The sequence below is a fragment of the Pavona decussata genome, unplaced genomic scaffold, assembly GCF_977016875.1.
Source record: "Pavona decussata unplaced genomic scaffold, jaPavDecu1.1 SCAFFOLD_114, whole genome shotgun sequence".
NCBI classification, from domain to species: domain Eukaryota; kingdom Metazoa; phylum Cnidaria; class Anthozoa; order Scleractinia; family Agariciidae; genus Pavona; species Pavona decussata.
In genome coordinates this window covers 2,442,471-2,455,791 of record NW_028145528.1, presented here as the reverse complement: position 1 = coordinate 2,455,791, position 13,321 = coordinate 2,442,471, and the positions used below count along the sequence as shown (strand labels likewise).

General features: G+C 37.6%; 3 protein-coding genes across 4 annotated transcripts; 2 read left to right on the top strand and 1 right to left on the bottom strand.

The window, feature by feature from the left end:
* Positions 1 to 809: 809 nt before the first annotated feature.
* Positions 810 to 3,515, top strand: LOC146470169 (uncharacterized). Its single transcript, XM_085122340.1, has 2 exons — positions 810 to 963; positions 3,200 to 3,515. Exons 1-2 carry the CDS (start codon positions 891 to 893, stop codon positions 3,448 to 3,450), a joined length of 324 nt encoding a protein of 107 aa, XP_084978466.1. The 5' UTR covers positions 810 to 890; the 3' UTR covers positions 3,451 to 3,515.
* Positions 3,516 to 6,856: 3,341 nt separating this feature from the next.
* On the top strand, positions 6,857 to 10,098 carry LOC146470168 (octopamine receptor beta-1R-like). 2 transcript variants are annotated; one of them, XM_085121975.1, is made up of 2 exons: positions 6,857 to 7,003; positions 7,578 to 10,098. In XM_085121975.1, the coding sequence occupies exon 2, from the start codon at positions 7,617 to 7,619 to the stop codon at positions 8,586 to 8,588; it is 972 nt and encodes a 323-aa protein (XP_084978101.1). In that variant the 5' UTR covers positions 6,857 to 7,003; positions 7,578 to 7,616; the 3' UTR covers positions 8,589 to 10,098. The 2 variants fall into 2 exon arrangements, with proteins under 2 accessions (XP_084978101.1, XP_084978100.1); XM_085121974.1 differs by lacking the exon at positions 6,857 to 7,003 and adding an exon at positions 7,291 to 7,410.
* A 135-nt stretch (positions 10,099 to 10,233) lies between these two features.
* Positions 10,234 to 12,248, bottom strand: LOC146470167 (octopamine receptor beta-1R-like). Its single transcript, XM_085121973.1, has one exon. It carries the CDS (start codon positions 11,473 to 11,475, stop codon positions 10,462 to 10,464), a length of 1,014 nt encoding a protein of 337 aa, XP_084978099.1. The 5' UTR covers positions 11,476 to 12,248; the 3' UTR covers positions 10,234 to 10,461.
* Positions 12,249 to 13,321: the final 1,073 nt, after the last annotated feature.

Below are 13,321 nucleotides of genomic sequence, written 5' to 3'. Positions count from 1 at the left end.
GCATTTCGTAAATGAGAAAAGGTACTTAGTTTCAGTACAGAGTTCGACTAAAAAGGTGAAAATACCCATGACATAGCCGAAAAAGCCGAAAAGTCGAAAGCTTTGTAGGGCCGGGAAGGTTGACGGGAACTGGTTCTGTAAAAAAAAAAAAAAAAAACATTGGCCCTGCACACCTAATCTGTTCATTTTGCGTTTTGAGCAATTTATTGTTCATTGAATGTACCGAGGTACATGGAATACGTTTTAATTGATTATTGCTGTGGATTTATTCGCTTTTACATTTTCTAACTTGAATGCATGGTTAGGAACGTTAATATAATTATTTAACAATATATTGGTTTCGTGCAAGTGCCCTTTTGTTGAGAAATCAGGAATATTTATTATATTATCTCTGTATACCCGATCTCCTAATTCGAGATATCTTAGAATTTGTTATCATGGTGTGATTAGAAGTTTGACAAACAATTTTAAGCAATGGAAACGAAATTAAAAATTTGTATAAAATTGAACTGCGGATGAAGAAAAACAGTTGCACAGTGTCACAGTCGGATGATTTGTGGCGTCTTCGCTTATATCAGATGTCAGTTGGCAGACTTAGAACATATCTTTTTATTGTATTTGTGCAACTGATAAGGTTTAATTAAACTTGTTTAAACATGAGCATTTTAACTTAATTTTGATGGACATGTTCTGTTGACTGAAGGTGTCCACAAAAGATTTCATTGGGCAGTGAGGTAACAGGTTATGTTAGCATCTTATCGGAATAAATGAACTGTCAATTACAAGCGATTTAATCGAACTATGGTGTTAACAGGCAAAATTAAAACGTGCAGTGTTTGCCACAAAACCTTTATCCTTCTTATTTACTTGGAACAAAGAGAAGGAAGCCGATGAGTGAACACATTCTAACCATGAGGGCTTTAATTGTTACCTTTTCTCTTGCATTGCTTCTGCTGCCTTATGGTGAGTCATGATTCATACATTTAATGAAAAGAAAAAAAAAACTATTTTGGAAACCAGTGCATCACTGAACGGAGTCAGAACAGAGTTTAGACGAGTGTATATGTTCGTCTTAGATAGTTCTTTTCTTGTCCTATCGAGAGTCTTTTAATGATGTAAAAAGATGTTTGTGAAAAGGTTTCAAAACCCTACGTAAGACTGAAATGACTGTAAAAGGAATTACACCGGTTTTCCTTATCGGATCGTCTGCAATATTGTTCCACATATTTTGAGGCACTCGTACGGGGAAACGAAGTGCTTTCAAAGATTTCGGCGTCGGGTCGTTCGTTTATTTGAAAAGATCATTTGCTTTTCCACCGCATGGATTTTTAATTCAAATGGCACTGACCCTGAAAATTAGAATGTCCAACTTTCTGTCTAAAAACATGCCTGTTAAACCAATTACCGGTATCGTCATAATAACATAATTTTAATTTAGACCGTCAGATTCTTGAAACTCTATAAATTTTGCCGTGCATGTATTTAACTCATATTAGGGGACTTACGGCATCGACGACGGCAACGGAAACGAAAACGTCGCTTGAAAATAGAAGTTTGCGTTGCTAGCACTACTTCACGATTATTCCAATTCATTCAACTTGTTCAATGTGGCCGAAGGATACGAGACCTAAATTGATAGGAAAGACGTTCATGTAACAAGTGCTCACGTTTCTACAAAATCTTAAAATGGTTATTTCACGTTGTTGTTTTGCTGATGACGGCAAAGAAACTTGTACCAAAATTTAAAACACACTTACAGAGCGATTGTTTTTGCTCATTAAACCTATTCAGTTTGTGGCGTTCTCGTTCCCGTCGTCGTCGTCGTGGTTTAAGTTTGCTATTACCATGATGCACGGTTTTAAAAGAGGGTATAATCCTATCATTTTTGAGAGGAGGTGCAATATTCAACAGGCGACGAGCACTGGACAATGATGGACAAATCTGACAGTATCCAACCCATCGACCTATTCACTGGTCGGATATTCAGTAACAGTAAGAGAGTCATCCTCTCTTGGTGACAGCTACAAGCTACACGAAGACCTGTGGCGAGATAATTTCCATTGCGCATATGTCACACATTGACATTCCAATCTTAACAGTATGCAGTACTCGGATTTCCTTTTTCCGAGTATGCCTGTGTCATCACTGAATAATAAATTCATTCTCAAACTTACTTAGCCTGTTGATATGTGACACTCGTCTTGTATATTGCTAGGATCAGCAATGTTAAAAGTTGATCTGGGTTGATAACTGAGAACTGGAAAGATGAGATGAGATGGTTAGAGAAACTCACTGGTGCGTGAAAGGTCATTGGTTTGAAGGTCTTTGAAATGTGGAACATAACACTTTCAATTCAATTTCTTTGTTGATCCTTCCATTTATGGCCAAAGAATTTGAGCTACTGTTTCTAGATTATTGAAGGTACTGAGATATGAACGACATACAAATTGATTTATTTCCTTTTTCATTTTAAAAATGGTATTACCAATTCATAACGTTATTGTAGCGTCAGGTCATTTGTTCATTATTTTGAAGAGATTTGCCTTTCCACTAAATCTATATTTAATTCAAATTACAACCTTGAGAACTGTTTTAATTTTTTAGCTGTTCAATGATAGTGATTTGAGTTAATTGAAAACAAATAAAACAAGAGAGTAAAGTAGAGGTTGAGCATTAGAGGATTTAATAAGTAGTTTGGCCGAAGAAACCCGGTGTGTCCCATTTACTACCTGACTAAATCAACGGTACAATTTGCCTTTTTTCCATTAGCAGGGAAGCACAAGAAACCTGGCAGTAGTTTGGATACAACTGGTTTTAACTGTAATTTTTTTTAATACTGTGTGAGTTTGTATTGAGAAAATAACAGAAACACAAAACGGTTTCTGGCGTCTTTGTTATTCCAAAGAAGGACTTTCTCTTTTTTGTTGTACACAGCACACAGACAGAGCGAAACAACAGAGCGAAACTATTGTCAAACTAGAGACAAAACAAAAGCCGCGAGTTTTTGCCATTTACGAGAACAAACTGGTCGGGGTCAAAGAGAAAGTGGAGCAGGAGAGACCACAATATTGATTAACAGGGTTTTTGGAACTTGTTCTTCGTCGCTTTTTATTGTCTATGAAGGTTTTTCCAACCGTTTCAATCAGGTTTTCAATCACCGATCTATTTTTCACCACTGCGTTTTCATTCCCTTCGTCAGGTGCGTGCTTGTCGTGCTATGAATGCCCGCAATCCTCTAGTTGGTCCGGGTGCATCGCCAAACAGGAAGCAAGGTACTGTGAGCCGGGCTGGAGGTGCGTGGCTATGAAGGAGAAGTCAGAAGGAATGAACAAGTACTACTTCCGAAGGACGTGCAGCAAGGAGTCGGTTTGCAGTGAATTCTGCAAGGAGAAGGAAAATTGTGTGTACACTTGTTGCAACAGTAACCTATGTAATGCTATGGAAGTCTGAAAGCTGCGTGGCGTGGAAAAAGAAAAACGAATAAAACCGGTATTGCTCTGGAATTGAAAAGCGAACTGTTTCCAGTTTAGCCTTTTCTATGTTTTAAATTGAACACGGCTCCTAGCCGTCAATTTGCTTATTCAGTCCTTTTGCACGTCAAGGAACTCATGAGCACTTCACAGCTATTCCCCATTTCGTACGATCTCATACTATGATTTGTAACTTCATTCCACGGCAAGTTGACTGACTGTAATTCCCGAGTCATGATCTTCGCAAAATTCTTTCGCTGCCTTCCCGTTGTCAGTCAGTTTCCCTCTAAGCCATGTGTACAAATGAGCTTCTCCACAAGCAGCACCACTTTAAATTTCTTCTTTAGGACAAAAACCGTTACAATTTCTTTTCGTTTTCTACGTTGTAACGTTAGCTATTTTGCTCATACCTATTGGCAAGTTGCATTTTCAAATTTCAAATTGTAACGTTCTTTTGTTATCTTAGCCTACCGTATTTACTCGAATAAGCGCCGCCCCCGAACAAGCGCCGCCCTCGATTAAGCGCCGCACATGAAGCGGAATGGTTAATAAGCGCCGCCCTCGAATAAGCGCCGCAGCACCGGTGCGGCGATTATTTGAGTATTTCCATAAGATGATAAAAATACACTGTAATCGCTGCAATGCGGTTCTAAGCCAACAATGGGAATTTATTTTCATCAATAGTGATGTTTTCAGTTCGAAGTGAGTATATCTTGATGCTCTTTCATTTAGTCCTCTCTTCAAAATGTTCGCGTTCTTCAGTTCTTGCGTGAAGGCTGTAAACTTTGCCGGTAAGAGAAGCCCAACCTCCCTCTTTCTCTTCCCTGTAACTGTTGCAGTAAGGAGATTGTCAGCGTTTGCTTGTACAATCAAAATGTTTTGGCTTTGTGGTATGAGCCTTTTAATAAGCGCCGCCCTCAAATAAGCGCCGCCCTCGAATAAGCGCCGCACAGGAGACACGAAAAATTAAATAAGCGCCGCGGCGCTTATTCGAGTAAATACGGTATGTTATGTTATTATGGTATCTAATTGCATCGCCTTCTGGCCGGCCTGTTTTAAATTGTAACGTCGTTTGTAATAATAGCGTAAGTTCTAAAATATCCTGAAAAGGATAGGCCATGCCTTTCGAAATATTGGTAAAATATATTTCACTGACCGTTATGAAAATCAGCCCTTCTCTTTTTTTTTCTTTATTTTTTTTTTTTTGCATCAGTATTTGTTCTACAATTTGTTGCTGATTAGATGCTTTACTACAGGATCCGGTACTTCTTTATTTTGAAGCGGTGTACAGTTACTGGTTCAATTTTACTGATTCCAAAAATATTCAGAGCCAATAAAGAAATATTAAAATGGTAAATAAATGTGAAAATAACGGCGATAAACTAATTCTTTTTTCACGAAAATGTAAGAAAATCCAAATTTCGAAAAATACAACTGTCTGCAATCTCGCTGCCATGGAATCGAAGCCATCACCTTCTGTCGACGGTGCTCGCGGGATCGACATATTATCTTTCTCACAACACCCATGACTCCTTCGACATAACTGGGAAAATCCAGTGATTAACTTTGCTACCCTAGCTCGCACAGCGTCTTCCCGTAAGTCAGTTAATATGGTTGTTACAACAACCGACTTGGCTTCCCGGATTTCGTGGGTTCGATTGTCTTCCGGACTTATACTTTTCGGTTGCGGCCACCATTGATTGCTCATAGTATGCTGAATAAATTTAACCTTAACAGATTACATACACAAGCGAAAAATTTCCCAACGTTCCCTTTGCTCAGCTTTAAACAAATTATTCATGCTGAATAAATTTCACTTTAACCGATTATATGCACAAGCGAAAAATTTCCTACGTTCCTTTTGCTGGGCTTTTAATCGTATTTAGCGAAATCGTGCACACCAGTTAGTTCAGTGATCCCCTTACGTTAGCTTCAGGTACACGGTGGCCATCAACAACTCGGAAAGAGAAGATCGATCAAGCATTACTGACTACTAAGGGTTTCTGCTATAAGACCGGTTTCTTCAAGGTATCAGTAATAATGACTGATTTTCGATGAGTTTCTTTATTTCCATCCTCAAAATAGGAAATATCATGATCTTACAAATACGAACAAACACATCCGTTTTGCAACGTTCGACCAAAGAAGAAAACTTAATATAAAGCTGTCATTCACAAAAATGCTTTCAGATTTGCCCGCACAGGCAATGTTGGACAATAAACCAAAATGCCCGGCTAGATTTGCAAAGAGTAAACATAAGGACTTTCGCAAATCAGTAAAATAAACCTACAAATTAAAAAGGGCTCTTCTCCACCATGTTTACACTTCCCGATCTAGCAGCCAATGGAAGTTATATGTATGAAGTGTTTTTAATATCTGATCCTACAATAATTTGGCAATAGATAAAACGGCTACCTGTTCCATCTATCACCAAATCGTTGTAGGATATCTTCAGATATTAAAAACACCTCATGCACATACTTCCATTGGCTGCTAGATCGAGAAATGTAAACATGGTAGGGAAGAGCCCTTTTTAGCTTAATTTGCAGGTTTACTTTTCTTGGTAGCCGTTTATTGTTGATGTTGTTCTTATGATCTTGGTGTAAACTAAAACAAATTTTAAAACAGGAAATGAACCGTAGTTTGAGAAGAAAAAAATCAAAATGAAGTCTACTGCAGTTGACGAATGAAAGACAAATTCATCTGGCCAAAAAATGCGTCATTCCGTCTCTCTTTTGTTTTTTGATATCTTCCATTGTTTATAAGCGCGCGGAATTGAACGTTTTAATGGTAGTTGTCCAATGATCTAAACATCCATACTGGCAACAAACCAAGCAAAGTCAGTGAAAGTGAATCTGAAATCATATATTATTCGTTTTGGAGGCTTATTAAAAACCACGTGCTATGTCAATCAACCAGTTGCACTGTTCTCAGTTTAATTTCCATTGGGATGACAATTTCCCTCATTCAAGAATTGGCCTGAAATACCTATATCAATACTAATACTAATACCACGATGATGATGATAACAATGCTCCAGTTTCAAAGATCAGGGAGTGTCTGCAATTAATTTTACCTTTCTATAGGAAGGGAAATCCGACTTCAAGCAATAACAACAATTATTACAAAATGAAAATCATAAGAAAGAAATATAATTTAAAAACATCGCATTGAATGGCGAAAGTGGCGATATTTACAATACAATGAGTAGCCCAATTTCAGGTTAAAATAGCGAATGCTTGATTTTGATGGGTCGAGTTTACATTTTTGCACACAAATCAAACAATTTATTTAAACCGAATTCGATTCTTTTCTTTCTTTTCCCTCTCTTTTTCAAAATTGTGCCTTTAATTAATATTCTTCCTTAACTTTTATTATGCAAAAAAGTGTTCCTGTGTAAACAGTCCTCACCGCTTCCCTAATAAATTGCCCGCGGCATGTCGCAGTAAAGAGACGTAGAAATTGCTTGACCGGACGTCTATGATTATAATCCCTGAAAGCAAACACAACCAACATCCTAAAGGATATCTGAAGTAAGTATTGAACTAAGGGTTATTTTAGTCCCCTTTAAATTAATCGTTTGTTGCCGTTTCTTCAATGTTTTTCCATAAAACATTTCCTAACGCTTCCGCTTCAATAAAGCCGCATTAGGTATGTAATTGTTTCTTTTTTCAGTTTACTCATTCTCACCTGTACACGTCTTGTTGTAAGGAACATTTAGCGTCAGAAAAAAATTAAGATATGGAAAATTTATTTTCCACCGCCCGTTTCCAAAAAAAATGCCGAAAGGGGAAGTAACAATTACTCCTCATTTTCTTAAGGATTTAACTTTTTCTATTGTCTCAACCGAAAAGTCCGCATATTTATTTTACGAATAAGAAAATGCACAAACAAATCGAACACACTAATGACACAGCATACGCATATGACTTGCTCCAAGGTAAGTAATAAGTAATCATTTGGTTCTTTTGCCAGCTCGTTCGTTTACAAGAAAAAAAAAATGTTCATCGGACGACTGAAAGAATAACTCACGTATTTTTAAAAATTTAGAAATTCAAACTACTACCAGAAACCCTTGTATTTATCCATTTGTCTCTCCTTTCGTAGTACGTACATCGGTGAAGAATATCTAGCCGAGTCATTGAGATGACTTTCTACAACACTACCAGCACCGGTCTGGAAGGCCTCATCGAAAATCCCATTCACGGCAGCAACAACAGCACTGGGGTGAGTGGTGGACAGCCCGCGTGGTATTGGATCATCCTGGGACTTATCTCGCTGGTCACAGTATCTGGCAATGGTATTGTCGTCTTTCTCATCTTGACCCGACGAAATCTTCGGATCACGTGCAACTGGTTCGTTCTCTCTTTATGCGTTATCGATTTTTTCGTGGGATTGTTTCTTCCATGGACGTCTTTCATCTGCGGGCTTGACACCGTTTCCTGCAATAACGCAGTGTTTTATCCAGCTTTTAATACAATATTGGCAATTTCCGTCGCGAATACCTGCGTGATGACTCTTGATAGGTACATTGGGATTGTACACGCACTTAAGTACCTTATGTTTATGACTCCAGAACGAATCATCCTCCTGATCTCAGCCTCTTGGGTCTTGCCAGCAGTGCTTGCCCTCTTGCCAATTGCTTGGCTTGACCATGTCTCATTTGAAGATCAGAAACAAACTAAGAAGATCCACACGGCAGCCATGCTGATTATTTTTGAGTTCTTACCACCTTTGGTTTTACTATCTATGTACCTCCGGATAATTCTTACTGTTAGGAAACTCCGGAGGCAGACGGCAGTCCAACTGGCCCAGTTGAATTTCAACCAAACTGCTAGTAGGGATAAGACGATTCCCAATTCGAGACTGCGACGTCAAGAGCTATCCGTGCAAGTCATTGGAGCAGTTGTAATTCTTTTTGTGATCTGCTGGGCATTTGACATCTACAAATCGCTTTGTCGACACTACGTCGAATGTTCTGTTGATACTATTATCTTAAATAAGGTGTCTTTGCTTTTTATATTTGCAAACTCTGCTCTCAATCCAATCGTGTATGCTTTGCTTAAAAGAGACATCAAGACAGAGTTAAAAAATCTCTTCCGATGCCATAATGCCTAATTTATACGACAAATTTCAGTTAAAATTCAAGTTGTAGATGAATCGGAACCCAGTTTGCACTCCAGTAGTCCAGTGGTATTTTTGGCCCGGCATTCATATTTTAGAGAAGAGCATATCAAAGATGTGGTTTTGTGGTTATTGGACTGATTTACTGAGGGGTTTGAATTGCCTTAGTTTATATACTGGGTTCATATAAATTTCTGCATATTACAAATGGATGTCAGTACTTTTCACTGAACATTTTCCACGCAACCATTTCGATGATCATTATCATAAGGCCACACAGGTATATGATCTAAGTTCATAAGTTTGTCTTTTTGAGAAAAGGAGAATATCATCATCTTCGTCATAGTATCAGTTTTAGTTTCGCGTTTTAGATGATTAAAGCATGTGCTATCCGCTGTCTCGTGTCTTCTGTAGGATTTTTTAAAGCCCGATATATTAACTGCTTGCATGTTTATTCTTTCCTCCCACAGTTCCAATACAGTCCATCGTTTTGTGAAATACTTGTAAAGGTGGCATCGAATGAGACATTTCCGGACCTTGAAATTAACCCGACCGCGCAGCACCATGTAGTCAGCACTGTTGAAACTTATTCTCTGTTTTTTTTAATTCGTGATTTTTGAATCCTTTAAAAAAAGGCAAACCCTACATCCAAAGGACGAGCAACAACAAAACGAAAACCTTTTGGAACCGTCCCCTTGAACATTAATTTGTGTTGTGCTTTACAAGCTGTTAGATTTATTTCACCACTTACTCTAAGTGAGGCATTACCATATTTTTTGGGTCAAGCCGTGATCAAATCTTTCAGTCTTCTCTGATTGCAGGACACTATTTTCACTGTCAAATAATATATGGAGCTTATGACATCTCATTATTTCCTAGAACAGGAACCCTGTTTTTGCTCATGAATATTTTCTATCGACTTGCATACTGATTAAAGAGTATCCAAGCCTGTTATTCCACCGTTTATTCTTAGCAAATAGCTTGATATTCATACAGGAAACTGTTCGATATAAAATTATTTCGCCACTTTTAGGGTCGCAATTAACTGAATTTTAGAACTTGGAGACTTGATTGTTGGAACGTTCGTTTCTCCTTCTTTTCTCGCAACTTCATTTCTAGTAATGGCTATCTTCAGTCGTATATTTGGAGAGATTATTGGATCTTTTTCCTTTTTTATCGCGACATAATGAGAAAAACGTGAACACTTACTTACGGCGTGAAGATTTTCTGAAATGGAATTTATAGGAGGAAAGAAAGATTGGATGAACAGAAGGACGGGTGATCAGGAACGGATAGATGAATGAATGGATGAATTATATAGTGTCGATTGCAAAACAGTAAAATATGATAAGGATATTTCAGTACGACGGTAATATTTCCTATGACCACTTGAAATTTCATTCAAATTTGCTCACATGGAGACAAGCTGTGGTTAAAATTATGGTTCTATTGACGATGGTTTTCGGTTTCATACTTTTTGTCAATAAAATAATTGCGCAATGCAAATATTCGTTTGGAAGACGCTTTTTAACGAAACTGACTCTTGACACCCAAGTTCCCTTCGTCAATATTTACCGGTGAACGGGAAGAACTTTGCCTCCAAAAGAAAACAGTAATTACTGCATTGGATTAATTCATCGCGCTTTATTTTTGCTGTCACTACTACATGTGCATTCATTATAATAATAAGTGTCTCATTTTAAGCAAAGTAAAAAATAATTACAACTACAAATAACACATTTCATAAATTACATAGCTCTTTAAATTTGATTAGCACGTTTAGAGAAAATGAAACTGTCAGGTGGCAATCGCATTTTGGTTTATTGAAACATGGCTGATTGAAACGAGTTTTAGAACGCGAGATCAGTCAGATGACCCTAGATTGGCCCATCGCTGTTCGAGTTAGACTCAACTCCACATCGTGCACACGACTTTTGCTTCTTAGCAAGTTCAATGCTCGAAGAAGTTCCCTTCTGATGTCTTGTTTTAGAATGGCGTATACAACTGGGTCAGCAGCAGTATTGCCCACCAAGAAAATTCGGGAGGTCAAGATGACCGTTTGCTGTACAATGCATAGAGAGAAGCTATCGCATATACCTCTGTAAATCGAGAAAGACCAACAAAGGAGAAATAAAAAGATGACCACTCCGAGGACAAGGACGGAAAACGACTTTCGGGGTATCCGTTTGTCGTTCACTTGCGATGACGTAGTGTTTCTATGAATTTGCGCTACTTGAACTCGATGACGACGTGAATGTTTGAAGGTAATCCGAGAGATCTTGGCAAAGGCAAGAAACACCCCAACGCAAGGTAGAATGGCAAATGTAAACATCTGAATTACGTTCAAAACCCACTGATCAATAGTTGGGTTCAACCGAACGAAAAGGGATGGAATGAGCTGAAGAAAGATGGGAACCATCCATCCAAGCATAATGAGCATAGCAACTCGTCTCGAAGACATCAGAACAGGATATCGCAGAGGGTACACAACTCGACAGTACCGATCAGCAGTCATGGTACAAACATTCCCGACTGAAGCGCAGATAAAGAAATTACACAAAATGAAGAAAACTGGGCTGTTGCATTGAAGACTAAACCGGCATATGAAAGTACCAGGGATCGTTGTGGCGGCTGCGAGTAAATCAGACAATGAAAGCGATAAAATGAAGCTATTACATGCGGTTTGAAGACGTCGACGTGTTACGATCAAAAAAATTACCACGGAGTTGCCAAGTAGAGCGACAACACCAATTGCACCAAATATTATCCAAAACCACAAGTGCAACGCAGCTTGTTTTGGCTCTTCAGAACTTGATGGAGTAGTTCCATTTAAGTTAACGTGTGTGCTGTTTTCAGTTGTATTCATACTAACTTCAAACATTTGGGGAAAGAAACGGCGCTTAAAATATCCAGAGGCGTTTAAATCTTTAACTTTTTTTAAAACCTTAAGAGGTTGCTGTCGCTTCCTATTCTTCGCCTCTTGTAACGTTTGTTTTGAGCAAGTGGCTATGTAGGTTGGCAAGAAAATGTTTGAAATTCGGCTGGGCTAAAGCTATAAACACGCGAGCGGTCGATAGGTTCTGCCGCTTGTTGTAGGCCCGAGCACGTATTAATAACGAGGATGGCCTAGCTTAGCCATTGTTCTCTTCCTTCCCATTGGCCATTAATGATTGTCCCAATGATTAATTTTTGACGGATGTACGTTTTGCCTGAAAACATATTGCTTTACTAAACAAACACAGCTGCCTTCATTCGAAAGCTTTAACGAAATTCTACAAGTAAAATAAAGCTTCTTTTCGTTTGTATTTAGTTTCATGTAAGATTCCATGCTTCTTCAAAGCATCCATTAAGGGTTACTTTTATTAATCACAAAACAGTACATACGTGACAACTACCGACGAAAAAGATAGACTAATGTAATGCTTTCATATCCCGCTGCGTTGGAGTCTAACATTCTCTTCGGAAATATTTCATTTCCTAGCAATATTTTTCCAATCTGACAAAGTGTCACAACAAAGATTGCATTATATAAACTACATTGACAGTGTTTCTTATCATTTTTTGAAACAACAATAACCTTGACTTTCGAAAATTCAACAGCCGAAAAACGACACACGCCCAATATAAGCCTTGATTTTCGAGTTAATAGTAACTAGAAAACAAACGACCATTGCATCATTTGAAAAAAAGCAAAAAAATAACAGCAATAATAATAACAATAATAATAATAATAATAATAATAATAATAATAATAATAATAATAATAGTAATGGTAATGATCATTTGAGATGTATAATAAGGAAACGAAAGAAGAAGCGATTCTTTAAATTCAAAATGTCCTTTTCTTAGTCACAGAACGAACGCGATGTGGTTATCATAAACTTTAATTCTACAAGCATTCTGCTCTACAAATACTGAGTGTTTGTGCTTTATCTCCTTGAAAATCCTAGATAAGCCTTAAACAGGAAGGTATTAATCTTCTTGAAATCATTTTCACAGTCGCCTTAAATTACCCGATGGAAAATTACTATTAGTAAAAGGCTGTCAGCCAGGATGTATACCATTTGCATGCAAATAAAAAATTAACTAGTGAATGCGACAAACGGTGGGTATTCTTCTTGTCACTGAGATCTTTCCTCATTGCTAAAAAAATCTGAATTGTGCCAATCAATTCAACCGGATAAAAAAAAAGCTTTGAATGAATTTTTGGCTCCGTGATGAAAACATGCAAGTTAATTAATTTGAAAAATGCTCCAAGGCAGCGTAGAACTGTCAAAGTAAATTGAACTCAGCCAATCTTTTTTTTGACCTGACCTAAATTATTCATTTTATGCCAAGTGTACTTCACCTCACCCTTTCACAGCAAATTTCCTATAAGATGACAAGTGAAAGCTGCTCTTAAACTCAACTTGACAGAGGCTATAAAAATTTTTGCTTTTGATACTGGACAAGAAGAGGAGAAAATAGGCCTCTTCACAGTTTACGAACTTTTTTCTAAAATGTTATTCAAAAGTAATTTTTCGATCGACCACAGCCATCATGCATATTTTAATAATTTAAGCTTCGTGAATCAAACGTAACTATAAAATTATAATAATTTCAGTTTACCTTTCAAATTGATCTTGTTGATTCAAAATACGAACTTGAGCAAACAAAGCATCATGCGATCTTATTACTCATATGGTGAAATTTTTTCAACAAGACGAAAACCAACAAGGGTTAACACT

Excerpts from the sequence above, each read along its gene's own strand:
- LOC146470169 (XM_085122340.1), top strand. The coding sequence starts at position 891 with ATGAGTGAACACATTCTAACCATGAGGGCTTTAATTGTTACCTTTTCT. Across the intron at positions 964-3,199 it reads ATTGCTTCTGCTGCCTTATG|GTGCGTGCTTGTCGTGCTAT; the intron begins GTGAGTCATGAT and ends TCCCTTCGTCAG.
- LOC146470168 (XM_085121975.1), top strand. The coding sequence starts at position 7,617 with ATGACTTTCTACAACACTACCAGCACCGGTCTGGAAGGCCTCATCGAA.
- LOC146470167 (XM_085121973.1), bottom strand. The coding sequence starts at position 11,475 with ATGTTTGAAGTTAGTATGAATACAACTGAAAACAGCACACACGTTAAC.